General features: G+C 42.7%; 1 protein-coding gene across 8 annotated transcripts in view; it reads right to left on the reverse strand.

Moving 5' to 3' along the window:
- The window catches only part of LOC139418740 (pleckstrin homology-like domain, family B, member 1a), an 84,152-nt gene that overhangs the window by 5,302 nt on the left and 63,211 nt on the right, over positions 1–15,639 (reverse strand). For 4 of the 8 annotated variants that reach the window (XM_071168408.1, XM_071168409.1, XM_071168411.1 and 1 more), the window contains 12 exons: positions 15,142–15,297; positions 12,247–12,447; positions 11,535–11,669; positions 10,254–10,379; positions 9,919–10,077; positions 9,334–9,480; positions 9,005–9,127; positions 8,726–8,816; positions 3,337–3,484; positions 2,709–2,799; positions 2,242–2,388; positions 1,269–1,488 (listed from right to left, as the gene is read on the reverse strand). In XM_071168408.1, the coding sequence (XP_071024509.1) occupies positions 1,269–1,488; positions 2,242–2,388; positions 2,709–2,799; positions 3,337–3,484; positions 8,726–8,816; positions 9,005–9,127; positions 9,334–9,480; positions 9,919–10,077; positions 10,254–10,379; positions 11,535–11,669; positions 12,247–12,447; positions 15,142–15,297 (1,744 nt within the window). The remainder of the gene's footprint in view (positions 1–1,268; positions 1,489–2,241; positions 2,389–2,708; positions 2,800–3,336; positions 3,485–8,725; positions 8,817–9,004; positions 9,128–9,333; positions 9,481–9,918; positions 10,078–10,253; positions 10,380–11,534; positions 11,670–12,246; positions 12,448–15,141; positions 15,298–15,639) is intronic. The other 4 variants (XM_071168414.1, XM_071168413.1, XM_071168410.1 and 1 more) reach the window with 3 other exon arrangements.

Below are 15,639 nucleotides of genomic sequence, written 5' to 3' on the forward strand. Positions count from 1 at the left end.
CCCTTGAGTAGTTGCTACTTTGCAGCAAGTCGACCATGAAGGCCTGATTCACACAATCTCCTCTGAACAGTCATGTTGAGATGTGTCTGTTACTTGAACTCTGTGAAGCATTTATTTGGGCTGCAATTTCTGAAGCTGGTAACTCTAATGAACTTATCCTCTGCAGCAGAGGTAACTGGGTCTTCCTTTCCTGTGTCAGTCCTCATGAGAGACAGTTTCTTCATAGTGCTGGATGGTTTTTGCGACTGCACTTGAATAAACTTTCAAAGTTCTTGAACATTTCAGGATTAACTGACCTTCATGTCTTAAAGTAATAATAGACTGTTTGCTTATTTGAGCTGTTCTTGCCACAATATGGACTTGGTCTTTTACCAAAAAGGGCTATCTTCTGTGTACCACCCCTACCTTGTCACATCACACCTGATTGGCTCAAATGCATTAAGAAGTAAAGAAATTCCACAAATTAACTTTTAACAAGGCACACTGCAAAGCTGTCCTCAATGCAAAGGGTGGCTACTTTGAAGAATCTCAAATATAAACTGTATATATTTGTTTAAAACTTTTTTGGTTAATACATGATTCAATTTCATAGTTTTGATGCCTTCACTATTATTCTACAATGTAGAAAATAGTAAAAATAAAGAAAAACCCTTGAATTAGTGGGTGTGTCCAAACTTTTGACAGTCCCACTGTGTATATATATATTTATTTATTTATCCATATTCAGCCAGCGAGGCGCTTTAGTGTACATGGAAAACAAAGAAAGCAGACCAATAGCTGACAACAATTAAAAAGCAAATCCTTTGAAACCCATCCCACTTTCTCTCTTGCCTTTTTTGATTAGCCAAATCTGCTTCGTAATGAGATAAATGTTTTTGAAGATGTTGTGAGTTTGGTTCTGTTAGTCACGACCAAGCCAGCCAGGAGCTAGCCTAGCCTCTTTGCCTCCCTTAGAAACGCACAGCACCAGAAAGTATTGCAGCTTATTTCATCACCATCATCATCGTCAGGAGTGAGGGGGTGAAAAGGCTAGGCGGAAGTGATCCGAGAGAGGGAGAAAGAGAGAGAGGAGTGGAGATTCGGAGAATAGGGCAGAAGTGGGCAAACCACACCATAGGGAATAGGGTGCCATATCTTATCTTCGGGGCTACATAACAGAAATATGTCATTAACCCACTAATAGAGTGGTTAGGCCATTGCCTCTTTCCTATGTGGTTCATAGAAATAAATGTTGTGATTACTAATTAAGGAATGGCTTCCTTCCTCACCAGCATAGTAGGAGAAGTTCCTCTTGAGGCGGTCGAAGACAAACCAGCGTTTCTTCCACGACTTGATCTTGCCACCCATCTTGACCAGGTGTCCCTTGCACATCTTCTCTGAGAGGATGACGTAGGGACAGGTGTCTACGTTGTGACCCGATGACTCCACGTGCGAACGCAAGTCAAACTCCTCCTTCCTGATGGGTAGGTAGCGTGTCATGGGGCGGGCCTGGGAAGAGGACAGACAGGGAGGTGAAGAACATTACTTTATTATCATAGAGACACTTACATGTGTCTGTTTCCTTAATCCAAACCCCCCCAGACACACTAAAACACACCCCACAAAGAGGCTTCACCATAAAATTAGAATGACTAGTATGGATATCCCGTTCAAATAAATGGTTTGTGATGGGTGGACTGACGGCCATGTTGAGTGTGCCCATGAGTATTCTATTTCAACTGTAGTGGTCTGAGGCTCGGCTATGTCCCTTTTAGTAATTCTATTTTTATGTCTATCACCGTGTGAATGAAAGTTCCATCCATATACTGCACAAGCTGAGGCAGCAGTGTAGTGGGGAGACTTAATATGTATGATAATATAAGTATTACTTAACTAGGCACACCAGGTGCACCGTCATCATCCCAGAGGATGTTTGTTTAGTTTCATTGTTCATGGCAGAAAATATAGACAATTAAACCCAATCAACTAAAAGCACGCGTGATATATATCATACTTCAGCGTGAACCCTCTCTCTCTCTCTCTCTTGCACTCTCTCCCTTCTCTCCCTCTGTCTTTCTCTCGCTCTTCTTCCTTCAAACTCTCCATTCCCCTCCCTCTCTTTTTATTTTCTCTCTTCACTCACCGTTTGATCTTTCCACCCTCACTCCCCATTTCTTGTCTTTCCTTCTCTCCACCCCCCTCTTTCTCCATCCTCCCTCCCCTCCATCCTGTCCTCCTCTCCTGCTGCGTTGTTACACTAACCTGAGAGAAGTGCTTCTCTCTCATCTTCACCTCCTCCTCCACCAGTCTCTGCCTGTGGGTCGTCTCGTCCTGCAACCTCCTCTCGGCCTCCTCGCGCCTCCTCCGCTCCTCCTCCAACATCTGCCTCCGCGCCTGCACCTCCCTCTCCTGGGGACAGGCGGGAGGAAAAGAGAGGAGAACAGATGGAGAGAAGAATGGAGGAAGGGAGAGTGGAGTAATAGAGATGAAAGAGACAGGAAGTATAGACATGTTAGTAGAGTGCAGGACGTAAACAATAACAAGGTTACAAGGTAGGGTCAGGGGAAATAAGGGTTAATGATTGAGAGTGAGACACATAGAAGAGAATAAGGGTGTTGAGACAACTAAAATTCAGTTGCACTGTAGTAGAAGGAATCTCCATTTGCCATAATTATCTGTAGGTTATATGCTCCATTGGTGTTGGTGGGAGACACGTTGTTTGTACACACTCTGCTCTCCACCAGCCTGGCTTTCTCCTGCTGAGCCTCCTTCAACATCTTCTCCATCTCCTCGATCCTCAGGGCCTCAAGCCCACTGCCACTACATGGAGAAAGAAATATGTTATGTTACTACTACACAAGGAGTGGGGGGGTGAATCTCAAATTAGATGTTTACTACAGTACTGCACTGGGAATGAGAAGTAAATAAAAACATGACTCCAAATCCAACATTCTACAAACAACAAAGCTCCAAAGCAGAACCAGTTACCAGAGTAGCACTCCTCTGTGGATAACATTCAAGAAGCTTTTGTACAACACTATGGAACTGCTATTATATCTGCCTCAGTTATATATGAAACAGTTTCTACTGTAGTATCTTCCCCGGGGGAACTCCATAAACAACTCAAACAGGTGAGGTTCTCCTTGCCTACCGCTTGAGTGGGTTGGCATAGCAACAAGCTAGAGTAAAACTTGTTGTCAAGGGAACAGACGTGTAACAAAACATGTTGTCAGGGGAACAAAAGTGAACACAGTGACCCCTTATCGTCAGGGACACAGAGAGGGCAGATTTGAGTGTTCCCATGGAAACAGACTGAGTTGCCGTGGTATCCCCGTCTCTCCCCTTCTCGTCTCTCACCTTTCTGGAGAACAGGCAGAGTTGTTGCCGGTGGAGACGGAGGTCTCGACGCTGTCAGAGCTCTCCAGGCTGAGGGTGTCGTACTGCGGGTCCCCTGAGGGGGGTGTCTGGTGGTGCAGGATGGAGTGGTGGACCATGGGAGAAGGGCCTATGGGTGGAGGTGAAAACAGGACAGTGAAATGGTTATCTAATGTCTGCAGCGCAAGCACCACCCAGTGGTACTGAGATGTCATAGCAGGACATTGTTTAGACCTGACAGAGGCCAGGATATTTGTAAAAATGTCAACAGTGAAGAGGCTACTCTAGGATGCTGGCCTTCAAGGCAGAGTTCCTCTGTCCAGTGTTTGTGTTATTTTGCCCAACTTAATATTTGATTTTTATTGGCCAGTCTCTTTGCAACTCTGCCTAGAAGGCCAGCATCCTGGAGTCGCCTCTTCACTGTTGACGTTGAGACTGTTGTTTTGCGGGAACTATTTAATGAAGCTGACAGTTGAGGACTTGTGAGGTGTCTGTTTCTCAAACTAGACACTATAATGTACTTGTCCTCTTGCTCAGTTGTGCACCGGGGCCTCCCACTCCTCTTTCTATTCTGATTAGAGAGAGTTTGCGCTGTTCTGTGAAGGGAGTAGTACACAGCATTGTACGAGAGCTTCAGTTTCTTGGCAGTTCCTCATATGGAATAGCCTTCATTTCTCAGAACAAGAATAAACTGATGAGTTTCAGAAAAAAGTTAGTTATTTCTCGCCATTTTGAGCCTGTAATCGAACCCACAAATACTGATGCTCCAGATACTCAACTAGTCTAAAGAAGGACAGTTTTATTGCTTCTTTAATCAGAACAACAGTTTTCAGCTCTGCTAACATAATTCCAAAAGGGTTTCTAATGATCAATTACCCTTTTAAAATAATAACTTGGATTAGCTAACACAACATGCCATTGTAACACAGGAGTGATGGATGCTGATAATGGGCCTCTGTACGCCTATGTAGATATTCCATAACAAATCAGCCGTTTCCAGCTACAGTAGTTATTTACAACATTAACAATGTCTACACTGTATTTCTGATCAATTTGATGTTATTTTAATGGACTAAAATGTGCTCTTCTTTCAAAAACAAGGACATTTCTAAGTGAACACAAACTTTTGAACGGTAGTGTATATATAATAATAATAATAATAATAATAAAAAATTAAATAATATATAATAGTAAAAACATGACATTTCACAACACATTAAGTGTGTTCCCTCAGACCACTACTCGATTACCACAAATCTACAACACAAAATCCATGTGGACGTGTTTGTATAATGCATATGTTATCGTGTGTGCATGCGTGTGTCTGTGACTGTCTCTTCACAGTCCCCGTTATTCCATAAGGTGTATTTTTACTTGTTTAAAAAAAAATCTTATTCTACTGCTTACATCAATTACCTGATGTGGAATAGAGTTCCATGTAGTCTTGGCTCTATGTAGTACTGTGCACCTCCCATAGTCTGTTCTGGACTTGGGGACTGTGAATAGACCTTTGGTGGCATGTCTTGTGGGTTATGCATGGGTGTCTGAGCTGTGTGCTAGTGTTTTAAACAGACAGCTTGGTGCATTCAACATGTCAATACTTCTCACAGATACAAGTAGTGATGAAGTCAATCTCTCCTCTACTTTGAGCCAGGAGAGATTGACAATTGTAATTTTCCTAAATCCCTCTTTGTGGCACCTGACCACATGACTGGACAGTAGTCCAGGTGCGACAAAACTACGGTGTGTAGGACCTGCCTTGTTGATAGCATTGTTAAGAAGGCAGAGCAGTCCTTTATTATGGACAAACTTCTCCACATCTTAGCTACAGTTGCATCAATATGTTTTGACCATGACAATGTACAATCCAGGGTTACACTCAACTTGCAAAATTTCCACATTATTAATTACAAGTTTTAGTTGAGGTTTAGGGTTTAGTGAATGATTTGTCCCAAATACTATGATTTTCAGTTTTTTTTATATTTAAGACTAACTTATTTCTAGCCACCCATTCTGAAACTGACTGCAGCTTTTTGTTAAGTGTTGCAGTTATTTCACTTGCTGTGGTAACTGATATGTATTGTGTTGAATCAGATGGAGTACAATAAATAATCTGCTTCTTTTTCAGATTTGCAACAGTGCATTAAGCTATTACTTAGATTTTTCCAGACCTTTAACTAAGGTCTGGAACATTGTCAAGAGCACCTACACATGCCAAACATCTGGGCAACTCTGAAACAACTATCTGTAAAGGACATATTAACAGCAGCGTCAGCTGAGAAAGCATGAAATACTCAGCAGAGGAAATATTTACATCTATATCATTCTTCTATCTACAGTGCATTGGATGCAGCAGTTAGCTAGAATGCTAACGCTCAATGATATACAGTGCATTCGGAATGTATTCAGACCCCTTGACTTTCTCTAAATTTTGTTACGTTATAGCCTTATTCTAAAATGTATTAAATTGTTGTTTTTCCTCATCAATCGACACACAATACCACATAATGACAAAGCAAAATGTGCCTTTTACTGAGGAGTGGCTTCCGTCTGGCCACTCTACCATAAAGGCCTGATTGGTGGAGTGCTGCAGAGATGGGAGAACCTTCCAGAAGGACAATCATCTCCACAGAGGAACTCTGGAGCTCTGTCAGAGTGATCATCAGGTTCTTGGTCACCTCCCTGACCAAGGGTCTTCTCTCCGATTGTTCAGTTTGGCCGGTCGGCCAGCTCAAGGAAGAGTATTGGTGGTTCCAAACTTCTTAAATTTTAGAATGATGAAGGCCACTCTGTTCTTGGGGACCTTCAATGCTGCAGAAATGTTTTGGTACCCGTCCCCAGACCTGTGCCTGGATGTACAATCCTGTCTCGGAACTCTACAGACAATTCCTTCGACCTCATGGCTTGGTTTTTGTCCTGACATGCACTGTCAACTGTGGGACCTTATAGAGACAGATGTGTGCCTTTCCAAATCATCTCCAACCAATTGAATTTATCACAGGTGGACTCCAATCCAGTTGTAGAAACATTGCAAGGATGATCAATGGAAACAGGATGCACCTGAGCTCAATTTTGAGTCTCATAGCAAAGGGTGTAAATAAGGTATTTCTGTTTTTTATTGTTATTACATTTGCAAGAATTTCTAAAATCCTGTTTTCGCTTTGTCGTTATGTGGTATTGTGTGTAGATTAATGAGGGAAAAAATGTATTTAATAGATTTTATAATAAGTCTGTAAGGTAACAAAATGTGGAAAAAGTAAAGTGGTCTGAATACTTTCTGAATGCACTGTATGGCTCTGTTGATGCCATATCATTGATCCAGACATTTTGGAGGGCTATATTTTTGCATCATAGCCATAGCTGGTCTGAATTCTGTGTTATAGGCTCGAATACAAAAAAAAACATACATTTTTTTCTAGAGCATAGGGGCCACGAGGAAGAAAATACCCACTACCTGTTGGACCGTCTACAACTGGGGAAGGTTCAGAGTTAGGTGGGAGGGACTCTGTGAAACCACAATGTAAGAACAATTTAAGTGAAGAACAACGGCACCCTTTTAAGTGCAGCATTCTACTATATGAGGCATTTTATCTGGTTTTGCATTTATTTTACTTAAACTTTATTTCAACAGTATTGAACAATATTGAGACCCAGGTCTCTTACAAATTAATCCTGCTGTATACATGCAATTCATCAAACAATTTCCCAACAGTTTCCCCCTACAGTTGATCTTTTCTCCAACAACATCATAGTTTTGGTTCTAGTCTCAGAGGTACGGTAACGTCCATGGTCTTTTGGCTATGATGGAATTATACTGTAGAAGTGGGAGAAGCAGTGATGTGTACTAGTAAACTCAACAAAAAAAGAAACGTCCTCTCACAGTCAACTGCGTTTATTTTCAGCAAACGTAACATGTGTAAATATTTGTATGAACATAACAAGATTCAAGACAACTGAATAAGTTCCACAGACATGTGACTAACAGAAATTGAATAATGTGTGCCTGTACAAAGTGCCGGGTCAAAATCAAAAGTAACAGTCAGTATCTGGTGTGGCCATCAGCTGCATTAAGTACTGCAGTGCATTTCCTCCTCATGGACTGCACCAGATTTGCCACTTCTTGCTGTGAGATGTTACTCCACTTTTCCACCAAGGCACCTGCAAGTTCCAGGACATTTCTGGGGGAATGGCCCTAGCCCTCAACCTCCGATCTAACAGGTCCCAGACGTGCTCAATGGGATTGAGATCCGGGCTCTTCGCTGGCCATGGCTGAACACTGACATTCCTGTCTTGCGGGAAATCCCGTACAGAACGAGCAGTATGGCTGGTGGCATTGTCATGCTGGAGGGTCATGTTAGGATGAGCCTGCCGGAAGGGTACCACATGAGGGAGAAGGATGTATTCCCTGTAACGCACAACGTTGAGATTGCCTGCAATGACAACAAGCTCAGTCCGATGATGCTGTGACACACCGCCCCAGACCATGACGGACCCTCCACCTCCAAATCGATCCCGCTCCAGAGTACAGGCCTCGGTGTAACGCTCATTCCTTTAACGATAAACGGGATTCCAACCATCACCCCTGGTGAGACAAAACCGTGACTTGTCAGTGAAGAGCACTTTTTGCCAGTCCTGTCTGGTCCAGCAACGGTGGGTTTGTGCCCATAGGCAACATTGCTGCCGATGATGTCTGGTGAGGACCTGCCTTACAACAGGCCTACAGCCCTCAGTCCAGCCTCTCTCAACCTATTGCGGACAGTCTGAGCACTGATGGAGGGATTGTGTGTTCCTGATGTAACTCGGCAGTTGTTGTTGCCATCCTGAACCTGTCCCGCAGATGTGATGTTCAGACGTACCGATCTTGTGCAGGTATTGTTACACGTGGTCTGCCACTGCGAGGACGATCAGCTGTCCGTCCTGTCTCCCTGTAGCACTGTCTTAGGCGTCTCACAGTACGGACATTGCAATTTATTAGCCTGGCCACATCTGCAGTCCTCATGTCTCCTTGCAGCATGCCTAAGGCACGTTCACGCAAATGAGCAGGAACCCTGGGCATCTTTCTTTTGGTGTTTTTCAGAGTCAGTAGAAAGGCCTCTTTAGTGTCCTAAGTTTTCACAACTGTGACCTTAATTGCCTACCGTCTGTAAGCTGTTAGTGTCTTAACGACCGTTCCACAGGTGCATGTTCATTAATTGTTTATGGTTCATTGAACAAGCATGGGAAACAGTGTTTAAACCCTTTACAATAAAGATATTTGAAGTTATTTAGATTTTACAAATTATCTTTGAAAGACAGGTCCTGAAAAAGGGATGTTTATTTTTTTGCTGAGTTTAGATGGAACCAGACAGGGGAAAGGGAGGGGCTCTGTTACCTTTGCTCTGCAGTGACAGCTGTCTCCTGGTATCCATCACCATGTCTGGAGGGCCTGATGCCGACAGCTCCCTGGACACCAGCTGGAGACCCTGGGAGGGGACAGAGAGAGTTGGGAGTTATGAAGAGGTATTACGTATACATGTAGAATATAATAGAGAATATCAGAATATAATATGGAATAGAATATAATAAAAGAGAAGGGAAGAGCATAGAGTATAATAAAATAGTTCCTACCACCATGATCTATGGGTAGAGGATGTATACGAGAGTCCGTTACCTTGATGGGTGTGCTTCGGCCCAGTGTAACCCCATTGGACTGTGGAGGGCTGGCAGTACCATTGACACTACTAGAGCGTGATGCTGTCTGACCTACATCACCATCTGGTTTTGACCGGTACACCTGAAGACAAGACCAGAGGAGTCAGACAGGTGACCAGAAAAGGTCTCAATGACACAACCGGAGACCAAGATGACTGATGTCAACAATCACCAACACTGGCCAGCAACCCAACCCTGATCAAAATGCCAAACATAATATCAGGAAATGAAATAAAGAATAGAACAAATAGCGTAGTAGATTAAAGCAAAGAGAGGCGAGAGGTTTACCTGGCTAGGTCTGCGTGAGGAGTGAGACTTAGCAGGGAGAGGGGGAGGGCATGACTGGTGGTGGGGCTCCCCTGCTGACATTATGTCCTGGTACCAGCGCTCTAAGTTAAGGGCCGGGTTGTGAGGTCTAATCCACTCAGGCTGGCTCTGAGAGGGGTGGGGTGGTGCAGAGAGTCCAGGCAGAGGAGAGCAAAGAAGGAGAGCAACAGAGACAGGATGAGAAGCATAAAAGAGGTAGGAGGCAGGAGAAATAAGAAGTAATAGAACAGAAATTACTTGATATGAGTAATATAAAGCTGATGGCGAATACTTTCTTTTACCCAGACAGTAATAGAAACCATTCATAACATAGTGAATAAAGTAAAGTAATTTCAGAATGCGCAAAAAGGTTGGTCCATTCACCAAAAACGACATTCTAACCACACTACATGAAAAAGGAGAAAGCTCAGTTTATCTATAGCAAATCCCAAGATAACTTCATCCACAATACATTTTATTCCATATCTCCATAAACCATATAAACATGGTCTACGTGTGACAGTCTGAAAGGTAAGAGGGGTTTAAAGCCAGGAGGGAGGCACACACCTCAACTGAGATAGTGGGGGAGGTGTCACATGGAGTTGTGTGGCAGGAGAAGGCAGCGTCAGCGAGCGCAAGCTGGAATGACTGGATAGAAAGTGCGGGGGAGGGGCCAAGTTTCTGCATCCCCAACATCTGGCTTAACTGACTAACTGTGACGTATTCCTTTACAAAGATAATCAACACACAAATGCGCACAGACACAAACACACACACACACAAGGCAAAGGTTGTAGATATTGGGAGAGAGCAGAGAGAGGTAGGAATGTTAACCAAGGGTATATGTCCAAGAAAGCCAACAGAAACAGAGGGAATAATAGAAAGTAGGTGGTATATTCTACCTCGCCGGGCAGAGCTGCTGCAGCAACAGTGAGAGAGAGGCAGTGAGGAGCAGGGGAGGTAGAGTAGGTCGGGAGAGGACCACCGCTCCCATACATCTTATAGACATCAGCGAGCCTGAGGTACTCCTGCATCAACACCAACACCCACAACACAAGCACACACAAGTTGAAATAAGGGATATATTGTATACCTAAAGACAAAATACCCTTACATTCCCATACATGTTTTTTTTTTTTTTACATTTTAGTTATTTAGCAGACGCTCTTACCCAGAGCTACTAACAGTAGAGAATGCATACATGTTTGTACTTTTTCGTACACCCCCCCCCCCACCCCCCCCACACACACACACACACACACTTTTCTATTGCTATCCTTGTAGGGACCAAATAATTGATCTAACCTTAACCTTTAACCTAACCATAACCCAAACTCTAACCCCTAACCCTAACCTTAATTCTAACCCTAACCCTAATTGTAACCCTAACCCCTAAGCCTAAAATTGCATTTTTCCTTGTGGGACTGGCAAAATGTCCACCCTGAATAATATCCCTTGTTTTACAATCCTTGTGAGGACTTATGGTACCCACAAGGATAGTTAAACAAACACACACACACACACACACACACACATACTCAGAGATTCCCACACACATGCACGAGTTCCTAAAATTAATTTTGTATTTGATCATTATCACACAAAAAATAACTCACCTCAAACTACAGTACAGGTACTCATCACAAAGGGTAAAGGTAAGCCAGCCAAGCCACAAAAAACAAACACACTGGATCCAACGTCACAAATTGAGACAACCCCAACACAAACGATACAAATGTAGATGCAGAAACATTCAGGCACAGGCCACCTTGTCATAAGACACACCTACAGACTAATACAAACAAGGGATTATTTTTCAAGCTTCTCAAAAACACATATTGGGGCGGCAGGTAGCCTAGTGGTTAGAGCGTTGGACTAGTAACCGAAAGGTTGCAAGATCAAATCCCCAAGCTGACAAGGTAAAAATCTGTCGTTATGCCCCTGAACAAGACAGTTAACCCACTGTTCCTAGGCCGTCATTGAAAATAAGAATTTGTTCTTAATTGACTTGCCTTGTTAATAAAGGTGAAATATTCCTCTCATGTCCATTTATATTAGTGGACACAAGACAAATGCAGAGCAAGCCAGGTAGGATACATCCCCAAAGGAAGGGGGATTGTGGGTAGTGTAGTCAGGCTGCATTATGGGTAGTTTAGTCAGTCCACATGCGTCAGTGTGTTTACCTCCTGTGGCCTGGTGGGACAGAGGTCAGGGGAGGAAGAAGAGAAGGAGGCAGGAGGAGGGCAGGGAGGATGTGGAGGAGGGACAACCTCCCCCTGTACCAGGTCAGGTTCGCTGATATGCAGCACTGGTACTTCCTGTTTTCAGTAAAAGTTTTCAGTCAAACGTGTACTCAAAAGTCTATGGTTTAACCTGTTCTATTGTAAATACACTGTAAACAATGACTATCCTCTATTCATTACAGCAACACAGCAGTAGAAAAGCCTTCACCTATATAATTTAGACTAAAGTCCAGCTTGACAAACATAGCTGATCTCCTCTCAGTAAGAGAGGCCAGCTCAGTGATGTCAGCAATTTACACTAACAAGAGTCCTCAGCATCTCTGAGGTACTGCGGCCTCACTTGTTAGTTGTCAGGCTTGTGGGTTGTTTTTTATAGATCCCATGACTCTCTAGGAAACAGTGACGGTTGCTGCTGAGTGGACTATTTATTATTATTATCAATATAAAGAGAGGTTTAAAGGCAAACAAAAAGAGCATGTGCCGAAGAGGTAAAACAAAAACTGAGGCTTGTAAAGGCACCTCCCCCTTTCAAATAATTCTAAAACAAAAACAAACAAAAAAGTATCTAGATTTTTAAGCCTAAGAAACAAATAATTAAATAGTATTTAAATACTATCTGGACAAATCAAGATGAATTCAATTCAATTCTCACCTCTTTCATGGTGCTGCAGAGCTTGGGGAAGCTCCGTCCTCCTGTCAGAGTGTGGTATCTCTTCTCCAGAGTAGACAGCCTGTCCTTTTCTTTATGAAGCAGCTGTAGGGCCAGGGTCCTGTCTTTAGCCATCCTCTCACAGTCCTGAGCTGCCTGCAGCCCTAACTGGTTGGCCTGCACCTCCAGAGCAGCCATCTTCTCCTAAAGAACAAGGTGCACTTCGCTTTACATCCCATCTTACAATGCAAGCTCAAAGGATTTTTTAATTCCATACTTTTTCCATGATGGTATGACTATTATCGCTCTCACACTATTGTCCCAACCTGAACCATACTGAACTAGTTTTGATATTTTATTTTCTCATTGTCCTTTTCAGTACGGTATTAGCAACTGTGGTGGATGCTTAAAAACCTCTTAAGAATCGTACCCTTTTTAAAAACAAATTGCCTAAAATGACACCCAAATCTAACTGCCTGTAGCTCAGGACCTGAAGCAAAGGATATGCATATTCTTGGTACCATTTGAAAGGAAACACGTTGAAGTTTGTGGAAATGTGAAATTAATGTAGGAGAATATACAGTGCCTTGCGAAAGTATTCGGCCCCCTTGAACTTTGCGACCTTTTGCCACATTTCAGGCTTCAAACATAAAGATATAAAACTGTATTTTTTTGTGAAGAATCAACAACAAGTGGGACACAATCATGAAGTGGAACGACATTTATTGGATATTTAAAACTTTTTTAACAAATCAAAAACTGAAAAATTGGGCGTGCAAAATTATTCAGCCCCCCCTAAGTTAATACTTTGTAGCGCCACCTTTTGCTGAGATTACAGCTGTAAGTCGCTTGGGGTATGTCTCTATCAGTTTTGCACATCGAGAGACTGAAATTTTTTCCCATTCCTCCTTGCAAAACAGCTCGAGCTCAGTGAGGTTGGATGGAGAGCATTTGTGAACAGCAGTTTTCAGTTCTTTCCACAGATTCTCGATTGGATTCAGGTCTGGACTTTGACTTGGCCATTCTAACACCTGGATATGATTATTTTTGAACCATTCCATTGTAGATTTTGCTTTATGTTTTGGATCATTGTCTTGTTGGAAGACAAATCTCTGTCCCAGTCTCAGGTCTTTTGCAGACTCCATCAGGTTTTCTTCCAGAATGGTCCTGTATTTGGCTCCATCCATCTTCCCATCAATTTTAACCATCTTCCCTGTCCCTGCTGAAGAAAAGCAGGCCCAAACCATGATGCTGCCACCACCATGTTTGATAGTGGGGATGGTGTGTTGTCCTATGGACAGAGTCTCCCACCTCAGCTGTAGATCTCTGCAGTTCATCCAGAGTGATCATGGGCCTCTTGGCTGCATTTCTGATCAGTCTTCTCCTTGTATGAGCTGAAAGTTTAGAGGGACGGCCAGGTCTTGGTAGATTTGCAGTGGTCTGATACTCCTTCCATTTCATTATTATCGCTTGCACAGTGCTCCTTGGGATGTTTAAAGCTTGGGAAATCTTTTTGTATCCAAATCCGGCTTTAAACTTCTTCACAACAGTATCTCGGACCTGCCTGGTGTGTTCCTTGTTCTTCATGATGCTCTCTGCGCTTTTAACGGACCTCTGAGACTATCACAGTGCAGGTGCATTTATACGGAGACTTGATTACACACAGGTGGATTGTATTTATCCTCATTAGTCATGTAGGTCAACGTTGGATCATTCAGAGATCCTCACTGAACTTCTGGAGAGAGTTTGCTGCACTGAAAGTAAAGGGGCTGAATAATTTTGCACGCCCAATTTTTCAGTTTTTGATTTGTTAAAAAAGTTTGAAATATCCAATAAATGTCGTTCCACTTCACTTCACTTCAAGTGTCCCACTTGTTGTTGATTCTTCACAAAAAAATACAGTTTTATATCTTTATGTTTGAAGCCTGAAATGTGGCAAAAGGTTGCAAAGTTCAAGGGGGCCGAATACTTTCGCAAGGCACTGTAACACATTAGATCTAGTAAAAGAAAATACAAACAAAAAAATGCGTTTTCTATATATTTTTTGTTCCATCATCTTTGAAATGCAAGAGAAATGCCATAATATAATATTGCTGTTTAGCCGCAATTTAGATGTTGGCCAACATCTAAATTGTGTGCAGTTTCAGATTGATCCAGTGAAGCATTGCAATACTGGACAATATTATGTCTGCCCAATGTGCCGAATTGGTCAATTGATACATTTTCAAGTACATAACTATAGAGAACATACAAAAATGATATGGTATGCTATGGTAATAAAGTATTTAAGTTTACACACTCCCAGGAATGTCATACATGATGGATCATTAGCTTAAACACTAACTTTCACACATCTAGATGGCCAGGCGGGGTGGGTGTGGAGCCAGAGAAAGCAGGGGTTCAAACTGTGGAACCCAGTTCCTACATTTTAATATAAAAATGTATTTAATATAAAAAAACATGCTACATTTTATCTCTGGGACCTTCGGATGACAAATCAGAGCAAGATTACTGAATATAAGTACATTATTTACCTTCAGAGGTGAATGTATCATGCCAGTTGCCATGATAAAAGTTTGTTGTTGTTGTGCACTCTCTTCAAACAATAGCATGGTATTTTTTCACTGTAATAGCTACTGAAATTGGACAGTGCCGTTAGATTAACAGGAATTTAAGCGTTCTGCCCATATAAGACATGTCTGTATCCTGGAAAGTTTGTTGTTACTTACAATGTCATGCTAATCACATTAGCGCAACTATCCCAGTATAGGGACACCAATCCCGTAGAGGCTAACAACTAACCAGGCCAGCGTATTACAGTTCAGCTCAGTAGTGTGAAAAGGGTTCATCATGACCAATATGGTGTAGACTACTGTGTAGCAGTGTGTCCTGTTCTACCTTTCTCTTGGCCACGCTGCGGTGGTACTCGGCCCTTTCCAGGAGTAGCTGTCTGCTGAGCGTCTCCTTCTCTTCCTCCAGACCGCTCTCTCTCTCCAGCTGACGGAACTCCAAGTCCTCAAACTGCTTGGTCCCCACCTCAAGCGCATCTGTCTCCTACAGGTAGACAGATAGACCAACAGACAGATCAAATCAAATGTTATTTGTCACATACACATATTTAGCAGATGTTATTGCGGGTGTAGCGAAATGCTTGTGTTCCTAGCTCCAACAGCGCAGTATCTAACAAAAAGAGCTGCGATGTCTGTCGGTGCCATCTTGCATCTTGCCAGAGACACAGACACAAACAGACGGACAGACAAGAGGCAAGACAGACACACAGACAGGTCACACCAATTCAAAATGGGGAGGTCTTATTCACTGACAAACAGAAGTAATAACAGCATGAAAACATGTTCTCGGATTTAAAAAAAATCCTATAGCATGCAGCTAGTTATT

This window comes from Oncorhynchus clarkii, chromosome 10 (genome assembly GCF_045791955.1).
Source record: "Oncorhynchus clarkii lewisi isolate Uvic-CL-2024 chromosome 10, UVic_Ocla_1.0, whole genome shotgun sequence".
Lineage (NCBI taxonomy): Eukaryota > Metazoa > Chordata > Actinopteri > Salmoniformes > Salmonidae > Oncorhynchus > Oncorhynchus clarkii.